The sequence below is a fragment of the Lagenorhynchus albirostris genome, chromosome 10, assembly GCF_949774975.1.
Source record: "Lagenorhynchus albirostris chromosome 10, mLagAlb1.1, whole genome shotgun sequence".
Classification (NCBI taxonomy): domain Eukaryota; kingdom Metazoa; phylum Chordata; class Mammalia; order Artiodactyla; family Delphinidae; genus Lagenorhynchus; species Lagenorhynchus albirostris.
The window spans coordinates 102,356,717-102,372,947 of record NC_083104.1 but is presented as its reverse complement, the minus strand read 5'-3'; the positions used below and the strand labels follow the sequence as shown (position 1 = coordinate 102,372,947).

Genomic DNA, 16,231 nt, shown 5'->3' with positions numbered 1-16,231 from the left:
GAGAGAAACTCGAAAAAGTATGCTAAACACATTCCTCTCCCCCAGGACTTATTACATCTGATATCAAGTCAACTCAAAAAGCTATAACCTCTCGGGGCTCCTTTTAAACAAGGACACACCTTTACAAAAGCTGCATCACCCTGTCTGTGAGGTTACGAATCCTTGTTGGAAAAAGAATTCACACCACAACAAATCACATCTGCCCGTGTTGAAAAGCGTCTATTTCTTTAGTCTCTGACAAGACCTTTTCATAAACGAATCAGGAAACGTGATGCTCGCTTCTTTTGTCTGTGGTTCCCTGCTGCTGGCCCAGCTAAGGCAAGACTTTCTACCTTTTTTTTTTTTTTTTTCGGGTCCAGAGCTCAAGGGCTACAATGAAGCCACCAGGGTGGCCCGAGTGTGTTTAATTATTTCAGTGCCTTGTGAGGCCTCAGAGGCGGCAGGAAGCTCGTCTGTAGCTGCCACTAACCATTCAGCATAGCTCGCTGTCTCTGGTTCCTGCCAACATGCTGACAGGTACAGACTCCTGGGAAGATGCCCACAGTCTCTAGTTTATGTCCTAGTCCTAATTACACAACCACATCTCCCTTTGGCGAGCCGAAGGAAACTAAAGTTTGAAGGAGAGAGTCTTTAACTGGAATGCACCTTAGACAAATTCCAAACCAGGAAAAACCTTAAGCAGCCTTGCACGGAACAGCACAAAAACGTTCACACGTCAGCAGCACGTCTCAAAATGAAGAGTCCACCTTCGTGGCAAGCTCCGCAAGAAGCGAAATCGGCAAAAATCATGACTCTCCCTTCTTACGATGCCAAGAACCTGCAAGGCTGAAAAACGAACGATATCCAGGTCTCTTCTGAGAAAATGCAGACCTTTCCAGCAGACGCATTAAGTAAGCTAAAAACCTGCCAGTTGAAGGGGGAGACAACGTCAGGACCGTAAAAAATGTATCTTCCAAATAATCAACTTCCCCCATGTAAAAACTCTTCTCTAGAGTCAAGAAATACTTCGACCCTGTGACCAGGGTTATGAAGAATTTCCTTTAAGCAAAACGAATTCCCAAGCATTCACTAAGCATAGGTACTACTTGTGTATGAAACGCTAGCAAGCACACTGATTAGGACATTCAGAGTCACCTGCCCAACAGACTGAGAGCTGGTCTCTTAAATTCTCGTCACCAGCCCATCTTCTCCCAAGACTGCCAGAGAGAGGGGCTGCCCCAGCCCGGCACGCAGCACACCCACCCCAACGCTGTCTGCCGGTTACAACTTTATTTCCTTTTTTGAGCCTCCCTTCCCAAACTTAGCTTTCCTGATTCATGCTGTTTAAATATTATCTCAATGAACTCCAAGTAATCATTTATATCGTTTTATTTTAATTTTGCTATATCAGATATAGTATTAACTCGGACAACGGGCCACTGGTGGATATCTGGAAATATTCATTGCAACGGTATCTGTCATGACGTTTGACTCATAATCCCAATCTAAGAAAACATAGCTATTTATTTATGCCTTGCTTCATTTCCGAGAAAACCTAAGACTGTGCGCAGAAATCCATATAATAATACTTAAATTATGGAGATAGGAAAATGGGACAAAGGAGAAACGAAAGCAGAAAATTTCAAATAAAACTAGGAGAGGGGCCAGCATTTAAAGCTCAGCTTGTCAAGCCCACACACATGCTAGATCAGATTCTAAGCTTTCCAAGCTTCCCAGCGTCACTGGAAAGAGAGCATCACTTATCAGTGGCTAAAATATGACGGCCCACTGGTCAAATCTGGCCACCATCTGCCTCTGTAAACAAAGTCCTACTGGAACACGGCCACACCTAATCATTTACATATTATTTATGGCTGCTCTCAGGATAGATGGCAGATCTGAGTAGCTGCAACAGAATAAAATATTTACTACCTGTCCCTTTACAGAAAAAAGTTTGCAGATGCCTGGGTTACACGATCTGTGCCGGTAAGATAACAGCAAAGCCGTCTCCCGGGATAAGCACACTCTTCGTATGGTTCTGAAGTACGTAAGAGAACTTTCTACTATAAAGAGCTCACTGTGTAATCTCACGAAAAAACAGCCGTAGCTTCATTTTTCACAGTACATACAGCAACAGATTTCACAGGGACAAGGGCGATTCTACACGAGGCTGAAATGATGCCATTTGAGGGGAATTCTCTCCAGGTCTGGCTGAGTTCAGGGGAGTCTGCAGAGATGGCCAGTGCCGGCCACCCCCTGCCCTCCTTCCTTATCACAGGCCGGCAGGGCCAGCAGGTCAGGCTCCTCTCCCGCTGGGCCCCAAGGGTCCTCCCGGGTCCTCTGAGGTCTCTGCCAGCAGTTAGCGTGCAAGATAAAGCCGATATGTCAGCTGTGCTTTAAGGCTCTTTTCCGTAAACGTTCTCTCCACCGAACGTGGCTAAGTACCGGGGTGGTGAGATGGAGGTTATTTCTCTGCTAAGTTCCTGAAGCGTGGCGGCTCCATTCTGCCAGTGTGCAGAGCCGTCCCCGGGAACAGCGTCCTCGAGGAAGCAAAGGACGGATGTCCTCCTGTGGGAACCAGAGCCCCGCGGGGATGGCGGCCTGGAGAGCAGATGCCCACGCGCCTGAACAAACATGGGACCGGAGGGCCTGAGAGCAGGGCCCGCAGCCTCCTCCAGAACGAGCGCGAGAGCCGCTCCTCTGCACAGACGGACGGGTGGGCAGGGATGGAGAACGGCCCAGGCACCTTGAATGGAAGCGCTCAAGCCCCCCACCCCACCCCCACGCCTATGACGTTTGTTCAAAGAAATAAACCCTCCGAATAGCCATCACCTCGACCCACTGCCCTGGAGCACGTACATTCCTTAAGAACCCCCAAGAGCAAGGGTTCCAAAATAAATGCAAATAACCTGGAAATGGTGACTTCTAAGAAACCACAATTCAATTCAGTGTCGGAAGGAGATAACAAAACTGTCAACAGTGACTTTAGGAGAACACCTCTGTAGCCCTTTTATTCTCTGTGGTTATAAAGCTGCATTATAATCGACTACAGTTCTGTTCTCTACAATAAGGGAACGAAATCCAGGCCATCTAGAAGTGTTATTTAAAGGGATCACAGACTAAAGTAAGAGAGCCGTACTTTAAGATAATCAGAGCTATCCTTACTGACCCCACTGGAAACTGCTACCTAGTCTATCCTGCCTATGTTGTCAAAGGGAAAGAAAAAGAAAACATGTCATAAATCATCTTACATGAGTCCTAACAGTTCTTTCCACACTGTGATTAAAAAGTATAAAACTAGAAAATAAGTAAATGCCTAAAACCTTCCTTCTCCTTGTGGGGTTGTGGCCCTGTGCTAGAAACCACCAGCTACAAAGAAGGGAGACAACCATCCTTGACAGGAGAGTTGAAAGGGTCAGAGACACGATGGAAATTTTCTTCACCCTAAAGAGACTGCCGTTTGCTCTCCCAGCACCAGTGCTTAGGGTTCAAGCCCAGACCACTTAAGCCACGTGGGGAGGTGGGAAGCCTGGACCTGGCACAGTCTTAAAGAAAAAAAGACAAGGAAAACTCTTGAGGAGCCCGTCGGAGCACACTGGAGCAGCACCTGCTATGCTCTTCCGGAACCGAGTGCAGGGATGCCCGGATACGTCCAGGATCGGCAGTGCACGGAACGCGAGCACAGCACATCCCGGGGGAAAGCAGAAGCCCGTCCACGCCCACTGCGGGCCGATCCCCACTTCCCCGGGCCACGAGGCAGCCCCCCACGCCCTCCGACGGGCCCTGAGCCTGAGCTCGGGCTGAAGGGAGGGTTAGAGACACAACGTGGGAACGAGTGTTTTCACAGCAGATGAGGCCTGTGGTCCACACCTCCAGAAGCTGCTGCCTCCACAGCCCGCCCCCCGCCTCCCCGAATCGCAGCGCGCAGACACCCTTCCCGAACCTCGCACACAGCGGCCACACGTCCCCTCGTTTCTTCAAGACCCGCCGTGAAGGCTCCTACTTACGTAGCGCGTACAGGGTGAGAATCACTCCGGCCAGGCAGAATCCTTCAAAGAACCTGAGCGTGCTGAACATGGTCACGTTCACAGACAGCGCCACGGTCAGTCCAAAGACGAGGATGAAGATGACGGAGAAGAGCAGCACGGGCCGCCGGCCGGACCTGCACGCGGACAGGGACACGGTTAGCCGCCACCGGCGGGTGGGGCCGCCGGCCCGACGCCACGGCATCCCTGGGACCGCCGTGCTCGCTCGGTGCCGGGTGAGCACCGTACTGAGTCTGTATCCCTCCTGGACCCACCTGGGGAGGCCCAGGGGTAGAAGGCCCCCGGGGGATATGCACGCACCCGCTGGACTTGTAGATTAGGGAACACAGGTCAACAGTACCGCACAACAGACCAGAGAGACGGGAACCAAGTCCTGTTGGCCAGTCTGTTCCCGAGTACATGGGGGATAATTCAACACAATCAATGACACCTTCCCCAAACACCAACCTTGACACGCCCAACATTCAAGGTCTTGAGAAGCTGCTGACCTTTGGAAGTGGCTCCAGGGTCAACACAGACCCCAGGCAAGCGGCTTCAAGCCGTTTCTCTGGGCTGTTAACTAGTCTGGCCCCACCTCACCCGTGGCCTGGTGGAGCCCAGGGCCCAGCCGGCTGCCGACTGGTTTCAGCTGTATGATGAGAAGGAAATTTAAGGGACCACAGGCTAAACTAAGGTAGCCTGACCTGTACACAACAGGTGTGGACTTGGAAGTGAAGCCCCCAGGGGCCCATCCTCTGCACGTCGGGAAACAGCAGCGCGCACCCTGGGCTGGTGGGCCACAGCGCCAGCCGGTGAGAGCTCGGTGACCACTAGGGGGCGATGTGCTTCTAGGCGTGGTGGGGGGGCTGGGTAGCGGTGGCCCACTGGGATGGGGAGGCCCTTGTTCTCCATCCCTCCCAACCTGCCATGTGTCCCAAGTAAAGCAGAACCCTCCACCACACAGATGAATGTGACACAGCCAGAGTGAACCGGAAGGAAGGCTCACAGAGCAACTGGACTCCACCTGCCAAGGGAACAAAGTCCACGCCTGGTAGCCTGGTACCTCAAACACCTAGACTTAGGACGAGGCACCTAAGAGCAAAGTGCCCAGAAAGGGCAAATGGAGAGAATGGAGAGTAGAGTCGTGGTTGTCTAGGGCTGGGGTGAGAATGGCCGTGACTACAAATGGGCAGGAGGTGGCAATGGTGTAGACTCCGCGTGTGGTGTGACTGCATGACCCCGTGAATATACTAAAACTCACTGAACTGGGTACTTAAAATGGGGGAGCTTTATGGTATGCAAATTATCTCTCAATAAAGCTGCTTTTTAAAAAAGCAATACTCAGGAGTGCACGGTCTTGCCCTGTGCAGGAGATGGATGTAATTTCTAGAAACTCTGGGGGCGGGAACTACAGGACACAGTTTCATTCAGAATTCCTTAGGCTTCTGAGCAGCCCCGTCAGTCGCTTTGGTTTAGAGAAAGGACGGCAAGGCTGTGAGCTCAACGCAACGTAAGTCAACCTTCTTATCGAGCTTTTAGCCATTACCTCCCCTGACTTGTGCTGGGGCCACTAAGTCCTCATCAGCAAAGACTCTATAGGTAGTTTGGTCCAAACCCAACCCGTTTACAGAAATAAATTTAAGCATGGCTTAGTTGGTCTCCTAAAATGAAGGAAAACAAAGTCTAACTTACCCATTTTTGTTTACCTCGACTTCCCTTCTCTGTAACACGGGGATAATCGTCCTGCATCACAGTGTGTTGGGATCGCTAACAGGGATGACGGACAGGGCACCCAGCAGCTCGTGGGTCCCCTTCCCGCATCCTGCGTCCCTGTCGCCCACCAGATATGGTCTGCCCTGTCCTGACACTTTAGGAAAGATCCTGGATTTTTTTTTTTAACTTGTAGAAATGATTCTAAATCTTTCCCTCCCAAATGGTTGTTAAAATCATTAAGTGAAAATCAGTGTTAGGAACTGTGGGGCCAACATGGTCCTCAGGGTCAGAACCCCGCGGCCCCGAATCCAGGCTCCCTGAGGAAGGATGGAATTTTGAGGAAGACGAGGCTCCGTCAAACGAGCCTTGTGCTTTCTTCAGGAAGGGCCGTCGGGTATAGACACGTGCAAGTGATTTAGAAAGCACTGGAGTTCACGTGCGCACCGGCTGCCCCAGAGCTGGGGCCCTCCCCCACCGGCTGACTGGTAAAATCGCACCCCCAAATCTGTGATGTGCAGAATAACGGCCTCGGGGGGCCCCGGTCCTAATCCTCAGACCCTGTGACTGTGTCACCTCTCAAGGCAAAAGGGGCTGTACAGACGTGAGGAAGGTGAAGGGCCTGAGGTGAGGTGACTGTCCAGGTGGGTCCAATCTAAGGACCCGGAGAGCCTGTCCTGGCTGCAGGGAACCAGAGAGATGACCTTGTGAGAAGGACCTGACCAGCCATCTCGGGCTCGGAAACTAGAAGTGGGCCAGGAGCCAAGGAACGCGAGAAGGTGGAGAAAGCAAGGCAGTGAATTCTCTCCTAGCACCCCCAGGGGGTCCTGCAGCCCCGCGGGCACCCTGGGCTCAGCCTGGCGCGAACTACAGGACCGCGAGTCCGGTCAGTCAAGCCACCAAGTGCCTGGTAACCATGACAGCCCCCAGAGAAATACGACAGGGTCTCCACAGGACACAGGTGTCCCGCTCAAACGGAGGACTCGGAGGAGACTTTAACGGAGGGATTATTTACAAAGCGGGGGGCAAGCTGGGAGAGAAGGCTGGGGCTGCCGACAGCAGGGAGTGGGGAGCAAGGACAGTCCAGAGCTCAGAGACGGGGCGCAGGCAGGGGGGCCCCGAACGATGGCAACTCTACAGAGACCAAGCAGGGGAGGGAAATGCTGCCACCTTGCTGTCCCCTCCCTCACATCTCCAGCCTGTGCTCCCCGCGCCCCCCCACCCCCGGCCTCTGCCCCGCTGGCCAGGCTCAGCCGGGAGCCAGAGGATAAGGGGGCCTGCAGTGCAGCCCATAAAGGCAGCCTCCCGGGACCGGATGGGCGAGACATGCAGGATGTCCAGCCAAAGACCCAGGGAAGGGGGGGAACGAGGTCATCGGGCGAGAGCCACTGACCGGGCCGGTCCCCCTCTTCCATGTGAACTAACGCGTGACCGTACATACTGTCCGGTCCCAGATAGAACGTGTGTGGAAAACAGTCACTTTTTAAAGTTTTCTTAGACGCTGACTGCGGTCTTAGCTTAACCTAGGACTGGATCAACTTCCCTACACAGCCGTGAAGCGGTGCCAAGGGCTGTGAAATCCGGGCTCCCCTCTACATGTGTTTATCTCCTTTGAAGTAAGGCTCTAGCAGGGAGTAAAATGCCAAAAGTAAATCAGGCAAGGGTGGAAAACACCAAACTTTCAAACTGGAACTGAGGCCCACTCACACGTGCAGGGAGCCCCAGCACAAGCTGCCCGCCCTGACCCCCCAGTGCCCCTCGCCCACCACGGCGACCCTGGCCAAGCGGCCACGGCACCAGACTCTGGCTGCTCGCCAAGGGAGACCCCAGACTCTCCTGTCTTCTGTCCCCAGGCCTGGCGTGCGGTCAGGGAGGCCAAACGGCGTGGATGGGCCAGAAGGAAGAAACCACAAAACCCCGTCTAAGCAATTTAAACCGTCACAGATCTGTTGCTCGAGGTCCATATTTACCTCCCCTATTAAATCTCTCAGGAATCGGGACACTAAAACCTCCGTCAAGTCCGTGTTTTTAGGAAGAAGTGACGTGGTTATATCACCATAGCCTTCCCCACCTATTTCAATGCAGGTTTCTAGGAAACAAAAGTCTTTGTGGTTAAAACATTGGGATTAGAGTATCTTTTAGGTCAGTATAGCTCACTCTGAAGACGTTTAAGCTCAAGGATTTGGTTTAAAAAAAAAAACAAAACCCCAAACCCTCGCCCTTTCCCCGCCTCCACTCCCCAAGAAAAGCCACCACCAAACCCCATGCGAGGGCGGGCTGTGGGTTTCCAGAGATCACTGACAGCGTCTCTGTTGCCGTCTCCAGGGAGTATGTCCTTAAAAAGCACTTCCAAACGATGATTAAGCAAATTCTGAACACTCAGGAAATCACACTTCACATTAATGCAAGGAACTCCCAAAATAGGCGCTAGCCTTGGGGAAGAAAGTTCTAGACCTGAAAGGGGCCTCCCTGGGCTCCCCCGCCGCTCTGTCCCCGCAGGCGCTCTCTGGAGTACCACCAGCCAGCTGTCTACACCCGTGGAGCCAGGCTCTGGGGCCACCACCAGCTTGGTCTCAAATCCTGGCTCTCCGACCTAAAAGCTGAGTGAACCTGGGGATTTTAATTAAACGTCCGTGCTTCCATTTCTCCACCATGAGGCAGGGGTAATAAGAGTACCTTCCCAACGGGGTGCTGTGAGGACGGGATATTCTAATCCACGGAGACACTCAGCACGGTGCCCGGCCACGGCAGGCAGCCAGTAAGCGAGGGGTGCTACCACTGTCGCTGTTATTATTACCATGACTAGCCCCATCGCCCTCCGAACAACCTGCCACTTCACCCTGAACCACACACCTGGCCCCTAACCCACCCACGTAAAGCGTATTCATTCTCGCCTCTGGTCACCGCCCCTCTGCCTGCACTGCCCAGCCATTACGCACATGCTGTCCACTTTTCAAGGTCTAGCTCCCTGTGGACCCGCACAGGCATCTACTGGCCAAGCCAACTACAAGGACTGTCCCTCTCTAAGATCTGTGTGGCATTCAGGGAGCTCATGGGCACAGCCCCACCGTCCAGTTCTCAGGGGTGAAGAGAGTCCGCCGTGTCCTCTCCCCATCTTTTGACGCCTCTCGTATATCCACCCGCTCAGGCCCCAGCCCATAAAGCCTCGAAGCCACGTCCCCAGGCTCTTCCTAACTGCACTCTGACGGTCAGGAGGACGTGGGCTTGCAGGCTACAAGCCGGTTTTGCTAGATTCTAGCAGCCGGGGAACTGCAATGAATTTAGATTCTCACTTCAAAATGGTCTGCTCTGTGCACCGGCCAATTCCTTTCATTCTGAACGCTGCAGGTGGCAGCTACAGCCTTCTGCTCTGCCACCAGCACCAGGGCAGAGGAGAGCCTCGGTCACGGTGAGCTCACACCGACCGTGCCCCGCTAGGCAGCAGAGGCTCGCTGCGGCTCCCAGGTTTGTGTGGCAGGCATGTGGGTACTTACCAGTCAGCAATGCATCCAGTTATCAGGTAGCCAAAGATTAATCCAACCAGTAAGGAGAACTTAGCGACATGGACCTTCCAGGCATTATCACACACAAGATCCCACTAGAGAGGGGCAAATAGAAAACAGATCAGAGAGAAACACACACAGAGGCCACTTGTCAATCATAAGGGCAACACATAACTGCGCTCAGGGTCATGACACCCTTTACAGGCTGTGTCACACATACCGCTAAGAGTCTCTTCAATGTTTTTGAAAATCCAACAATGAGAAATATAAATCTGCCCACAGAAGGCGGTGTAATGTTTTAGCCCGGGACAGAGGATAAAAGTCTGTAGGGTCTCACACCCCGCCATGACATCTGCGGATGAGTCTTTCCTCCATCCTGCCAGCACAGGCCGGGAGTCCCCCATCCCTGGCACAGCTGTCATGCGGCCCTGCAGGTGGAAAGCCCCTGCCAGCTGTTTGCATGGGGCATCACAGTAACACGAGGAAACTGAAAGCAACCTCTGTGTTTCCATCCCAAAAAACTCCCCAAACTTTATAAGTCGCCTTAAAAATAAAGAGGGTTAGCAGTGAATACTGAAATATCAATTTTAACTAAGCATTCTTTCTTTTTTTCCTCATCAATGTCCCTTGTGTTTTCTCATATTACATCCTAAAGCCACTTTCTCTCCACTTGGAGAGAAAGCCAATCAATTGGTGAATACAACATTTAGGCTATCTTTACAATTAAGCTTTATTATTTAGAAAAACAAATAAAAATAACCCTCCAATTTTTCCTTCCTCCTTTTGCAGAAGTGAGAGAGAAATGCACGTCTGTTCCCTCGAAGTGACGTGTGTCCAAGTGGAAACACGGCCCTCAACCCACAAGCAACTGACGTCTGGGCCCGAGGGGCAAACAAAAGGGGTCTCGGCTTCAACGGGCTTTGGGACAAGCCGAGCTCTGCACCAGCCACTGCGAAGGGAGGGGCCCGCCAGCCTGGACAGAGCAGGAAGGCGGCCGCCCGCCACGTCATTCCCTGGACCCCCTGGGACACATCCAGGGCCGGCACTGCTAGCTGCACGTCATCTCATCATTAACAATTCAGATACAGGTGTTCTTTCCAGGGATGCCATCCCCCGACGTCTGCCCAGGGACCGGCAGCATCAGCATCACCTGGGAAGGCGTCAGAAAGGCACATTCTCGGGCCCACGCCAGACCCCGAACGGGAAGTTCTGGAGGAAGCACAGCAAGCAGTTTGACAAGCCGCCCAGGTGACAACGATGCCGCCCTGGCCTGTCATCTCCCTGCTGTTTGAATACAGTGAATGAGCTTCCCAGGCCTGGGCCAGGGCTCGAACAGTCAACCCCCAAGAGCAGGGTGAGGCCAAAGGCCGCGTGAAACATGCACAGCAGGGCTGGTCAGCGCTTTGTGCAGCAAATGCCGGGTCAGAAGCTAGAGCGTGAGCTAAGGGGGCTTGTGGAGGCCAGCCTGGAAAACCAGCACTCACGGAAGTACCCGTGTGTGTATGTTCTGTCTCCCCAGCCTGGTTTATCACATTCTGAGGCTGTTTCTGAATTGTCTTCTCTCCACTCTGCCCAGCACAGGACTCTGCCCACAAAGCAATTGATTTCCAAGGCTAAGAGCTACATCCACCAGCCCATCTGGCTCCTCCGGGCGAGGAGGTGCTTACAACACCTATAATGGTTACAATCCCAATCACATCACACCTTCCTGCACCTCAGCCCGGCACGTGCTTGGCAGCAGAAGGACACACCCGGCCCCAGGTTGCTGCCAGGGGGAGGGGGGAGGGGGAGGGGAGGAAGGGGGACCAGCTGCTGGCTCTGTGGCCAAGAATCAGTCACTCCCGTCTCCACCCAGACTGCTCACTGATGAGCTTATTTGAGGTTAAGTGATGCCAAGCAGCACATTCTGCTTGTATTAGGCGCCCAGGAGACAAAAGAGATTCTCATAAAAGCATCTGGCGGGGAGCGGATTGCCAACACTGCTGTGGGTTCAGGCCCCCGAACAATAACTCGCCCTGGCCTTGGGCAGCCATGACCCAATTCAGTTGCTACCTAGTCAGATGTTCAGCGCAATCACTATCAATTAACAAGGCGGGAGTGGAAAACTGAAACAGCTGAGGGAGACAGAACCGCTCCCACGGCCAGGAGGGAAAGGCAGCCTGGTTAGCAGTGTCGCTGGCCCCGCTGTCCTCAGCCTGGGGGGCGGGGTGGGGGGAGGACCCAGGACAAGACAGCCACCTGGCGCCTTAACCCCTCAATCAGGCACCGGAGCAGACAGCATCTCTGAGTCAACAAGAAAACCACTCCAGACCCCAGCGGGCTCCCCAAGATAAAGTCCCTCCTGCTCGGGGTCTGCTGGACACCCCTAAACCCTGGAGGCCCCTTGAGGTCCACTCCGTAAACAAGGTGAGGTAGGGCTGGGAATCCATGGGGACGGCATCCCTTGTCCGATCGTCCCACTTCTGATGAAAATAAAATATGCTCAGATGTCCTACAACCTCCAGAAGAATTTCAGAAGTATGAGGAAGCTCTGAGATCACCTCGCTTTCGAAATCTGTCCCACTATCGATAAGACGCGGCAATCGGTCATTTCACTAAGCAAAGGCTAAGGGACGTTAAGAAACCTAACTTGTGCACAGCCAGGACTCAGTGGCACAGGTTCTGTCTCTGACATCATCACCTGTCACCTCCCTCTTCTCACACCCGTCAATCACCGATGCCAGAGGGCGCTCCTTCCTAGTGTACCTGGCACCCACCCCCACTCCACCTCTGTTATGGACAACCTGATTTATGGGGACGCGCGAGGAGGCTCGTTCGTCACCCCTTTGGTGCGGGTTCCTGCAGTGTGGGCTGGAAAACACCACTTCCAGGCTCCCTCACTGCTGAGCTCTCACATGTAACTGAGGTTCTGCCCGTCACCTGCACGTAACTTCCAGCGCACAGCCTAGATCTAATTTCCAGGGTAACTTGAATTAGGAAGAGCGTTAAGGCAGGAATACGTGGGACATCCATTTGGTGGTCACATCAGGCAGGGCTTGGTCTGCAGGTGGCCGAGGTGTGATCCCAGAGCCTGGGCTGGACGGTGACCTCCTGAATCCCCCGCCTCCTAGCTGTGACCCAGTCCCTGGACAGGCCATTCTAGGGAGCTGCTCCAGGCACCCTTCAGGAGGCTCAGCTCTCAGCTGCTTCTGCAATTCGGCAAGCACTGATTTTATGACCAGATCTCCCTGGGAAGGAGTGTGCAGGGCAAGAGGACAGGGGGCCTCCCCACTGAACTAACACAGGGGTCTCCATGCATTAATCCCTCAAATCCATTCCCTTCACAACAATGAGAACAGCCCTCTAGTCAAGCACTTTGTCAGCAGGTTTAACAAGATCGCAAAAGTGGAGACGTCATGGCCCCATTTCATAGTCTGACGCCTGCTTCCCTTGCCGTCGTTCCAGGACCGGGGATGGTCCACTGTGATACCACGTGATGCTCCACGGTGAGGGAACTGACCCTAGAATGTGATCTCAATCTTAGCTGCACATGTTCTATTTTTCAAAAAAAAAGGCAATGGTTACAGAAAATCTGGTAGACTGTTTTCCTACCTATATATTTTAAAGATAAGCTAAAAGAAATAAAATTTATACTGTTTTCAAGGGAATCATCTAATTGCTCGACTTGCCAGAGGGGAGAAATATTCATCAAGGAAACTAATGAAGTTTCTAAAGAAGATGGAAAATAAATGGGAGATGAGGAAGATAATCTTATTTTCAGCAATAATGAAGATACTATGATAAAGTCAAATGCAAAACAAGAACGTATCCAATTTTGAAGTGGAGAGACTCCCTAAGGATAAAAACTAAGAGGAAAAAAACTACTTAGGAAAAAGATGATGGATTTTATAACAGTTTATCTGTTACTCCTTAATTATTATTCATTTTACTTATTATTTAAAACCTCCCTGCATCAAAAATACCATAAACAAGGGCTTCCCTGGTGGCGCAGTGGTTGAGAGTCCGCCTGCCGATGCAGGGAACACAGGTTCGTGCCCTGGTACAGGAAGATCCCACATGCCGCAGAGCGGCTGGGCCCGTGAGCCATGGCCGCTGAGCCTGCACGTCCGGAGCCTGTGCTCCGCAACGGGAGAGGCCACAGCAGTGAGAGGCCCGTGTACCGCAAAAAACAAACGTAATCAAAATTATAAAGAGATAAATTTGTAAAATATATTGGAAGGGGGATCAGAATGGGTTACCCCCAAAACATGCCACTTTGGCCTAAGGATGATTTTGAGCTGGAGCAAATGAGAATCAGCAGATTCAGGAAGAAGCCTTCTCAGAGCGTCCCTATCTGCCTAAAAGCAGAGGCTTCTGAGAAATGAAGGCCATAAACCCCCTCCCCGGGGAAGTCCTATGGCCGTGAAGACAAAGTTGGCACCCAGATGTGTCTGCAAACAACCTCACTGACAAATTAGGAGCTGGGGATTAACATGTACACACTACTATATATAAAACAGGTCATCAGCAAGGACCTACTATACAGCACAGGGAACTCAATATTCTGTAACAACCTAAATGGGAGAAGAATTTGAAAAATACGTATAACTGAATCACGTTGCTGTACACCTGAAACTAACACAACATTGTAAATCAGCTGTACTCCAATATAAGATAAAAATTAAAAACAACCTCACTGAAACAACCCTCATCTTCCGTTAGTTCCCCCATATATTTCCTTCCCAAGTTTGCCACCCCTAAAAGCCTCAACCCCTTTTCTTCTGTCTCCTCACTTCTGTACAAACGGACTGTCCTTCTGTTAAGATGTGAGCCCAAGTTCTGACCACCCCTTTGAGTTACTGGTCACCAAGCGCTCCTGTGTGCCCGGCTCCACTTGGCAATGAACCCTGGTTCCCTCTTGCTCAGCTGCCTTCAGTCTAGTTCCCAGGGCCCCAGCCACAGAGCCTAGGAGGGTAGAGGAAAAAGGTTTTCTCCTCCCCTACAACAGCCGAAGGGTTACTATCCTTAGTAAGTATTTCCATAACAATACAGACTGATACTCCTACTAGAAATGGGTAAAGCACCAGGCAAATTAACAAAATATGAAACAAATGGTTTAAAAAAAACACCTGGGAAATGCTCAATTCCACTAATTAAAATCAACGCTCAATATTTTATTTTCAAAAAAAATTTTTTTTTAAGTTTCCCAACAATGCAGGAGAAGCCAAGAGGATCAAATCTGTGCTGGGCGTGTGAACGAAGCCCTGCGCTTCTGCGAGGCCGTCTGGCAACATGCGTCCCGTGACGTGAAATCATGAGCACTCTTTATCCCAGCAATTCCCTCTCTTGGAAGTTTTTCCCAAGGAGACTATGACTGATGCCCACAGATGTCCTGGTGCAACGATGCTCAGTGTTTGTAACTTGTAAGACATGGGAACCTGCCTGACATCAGCAAGGCTATACAGCATGAAAATGTTTGCTTTTGAAAGCAAATGATTGAGAAAAATGCTCATGACATAACGGTATGAGAAAGGCTCAGAATAAAAAACCATGAATAGAGGAGATATTTGGGTCCACAGGGGAAATTAGAAGATATTCCAAAATATTTAAAGTGACTATCTCTGGAGAGTTGAGTTTTATTTTCGATTTTATACTTTTCTTGACTTTTCCAAACTTCCTACAGTTAATCTATAAGCCTTATAATGAAAGAAAAAAAGTAGAGGTAAAAGTAATATAAACTCCCACCCACAGTGGTAGGTGGAAGTGATAGTAGTTAGGGTGAGACCAAATGACTAAAAAAAAAAAAAAACTTTTCACCTTTTCAGGAATATGCATTTTAACACAATCTAAACACTCAGGCCTAGCGGAAGCTTGTTTGCAAAATGACTAGAAACAAACTACATCTTCAGAGCCTGAAGATTACTGATGACGTTAATGTTCATTGACTAAAGCCAAAAGCATTTTTTAGGAAACTAAGTGAAAAATTTCCGCCAAGTTTCATCTTTTGTGCTGGAGATGCCCATCTGAGGCTACTCCATTAGAAGCCACGAGGGTTTTACCAGTCACAACGCACGTCTGTTCTAACCCTGAGGAGTCAGTAGAGATAAACGGAAAAGTTTCTGCTCAGACTGCAAAGGGGATAACACTGCTTAAAACTTCAAAAGCTTAAATAAAACAAAATTCCTGACTGAACTGGAGGAATTTAGAGAAATGCAGAGTCAGCATTCTTCTGCAACCTTTTCTTCCCCCTATAGTGGTATTTCAGCAGACCCTCATGAACCACTGTTGGATACACCGAGGATTTGCCCTGCTCTGTGTTTCTTAACTGGAGACAAGAGAAGTGGCAAGAACACCCCCCCCCCGCCCCGACACACACACACCCTGGAAGGCTGGCCACATAAGCTGGACCCACGAAGCACATTAGCTACAATCAGCTGCTCAACACTGAGGCAGCCTATGCAGGTCTGTGTTATTCAGTTTTTTTTTTAATGGATTTATTTTATTTATTTATTTTTGGCTGCATTGGGTCTTCGTTGCTGTGCGCAGGCTTTCTCTAGTTGCGGTGAGAGGGGGCTACTCTTCATTGCGGTGCACGGGCTTTTCATTGTGGTGACTTCTCTTGTTACAGAGCACAGGCTCTAGGCGCCCAGGCTTCAGGAGTTGTGGCTTGCAGGCTCTGGAGCACAGGCTCAGTAGTTGTGGCACGTGGGCTCAGTAGTTGTGGCTTGCAGGCTCTAGAGCACAGGCTCAGTAGTTGTGGCTCGCAGGCTCTAGAGCGCAGGCTCAGTAGTTGTGGCGCACGGGCTTAGTTGCTCCGCGGCATGTGGCTTCTTCCCGGACCAGGGCTCGAACGCATGTCCCCTGCATTGGCAGGCGGATTCTTAACCACTGCACCACCAGGGAAGCCCTGTTTTTGTTCTTTTTAATCTAGTAGTATTCGGATTTTTTTCCCTAAAGATGCTATCAAAATTCAAGAAATACTGCATATTTTGAAAACCCCAAATTATTCTCTGCTTTTTGCCTCTAAGTTCATCC

General features: G+C 51.0%; 1 protein-coding gene across 17 annotated transcripts in view; it reads right to left on the bottom strand.

Annotated features, from left to right (window-relative positions):
* Positions 1–16,231, bottom strand: part of SLC22A23 (solute carrier family 22 member 23) — a 142,387-nt gene that overhangs the window by 98,113 nt on the left and 28,043 nt on the right. For 11 of the 17 annotated variants that reach the window (XR_009543077.1, XR_009543076.1, XR_009543075.1 and 8 more), the window contains exons 2-3: positions 9,209–9,312; positions 3,987–4,141 (exon numbers count right to left, since the gene is read on the bottom strand). The exons of 2 other annotated variants lie outside the window; for them this stretch is intronic. Coding sequence is in view for 9 of the 15 variants with exons in the window: in XM_060163779.1 (XP_060019762.1) it covers positions 3,987–4,141; positions 9,209–9,312 (259 nt within the window). In the remaining 6 variants the exon portion in view is untranslated. The remainder of the gene's footprint in view (positions 1–3,986; positions 4,142–9,208; positions 9,313–16,231) is intronic. 4 more of the 17 variants (XR_009543078.1, XR_009543074.1, XM_060163783.1 and 1 more) reach the window with 2 other exon arrangements.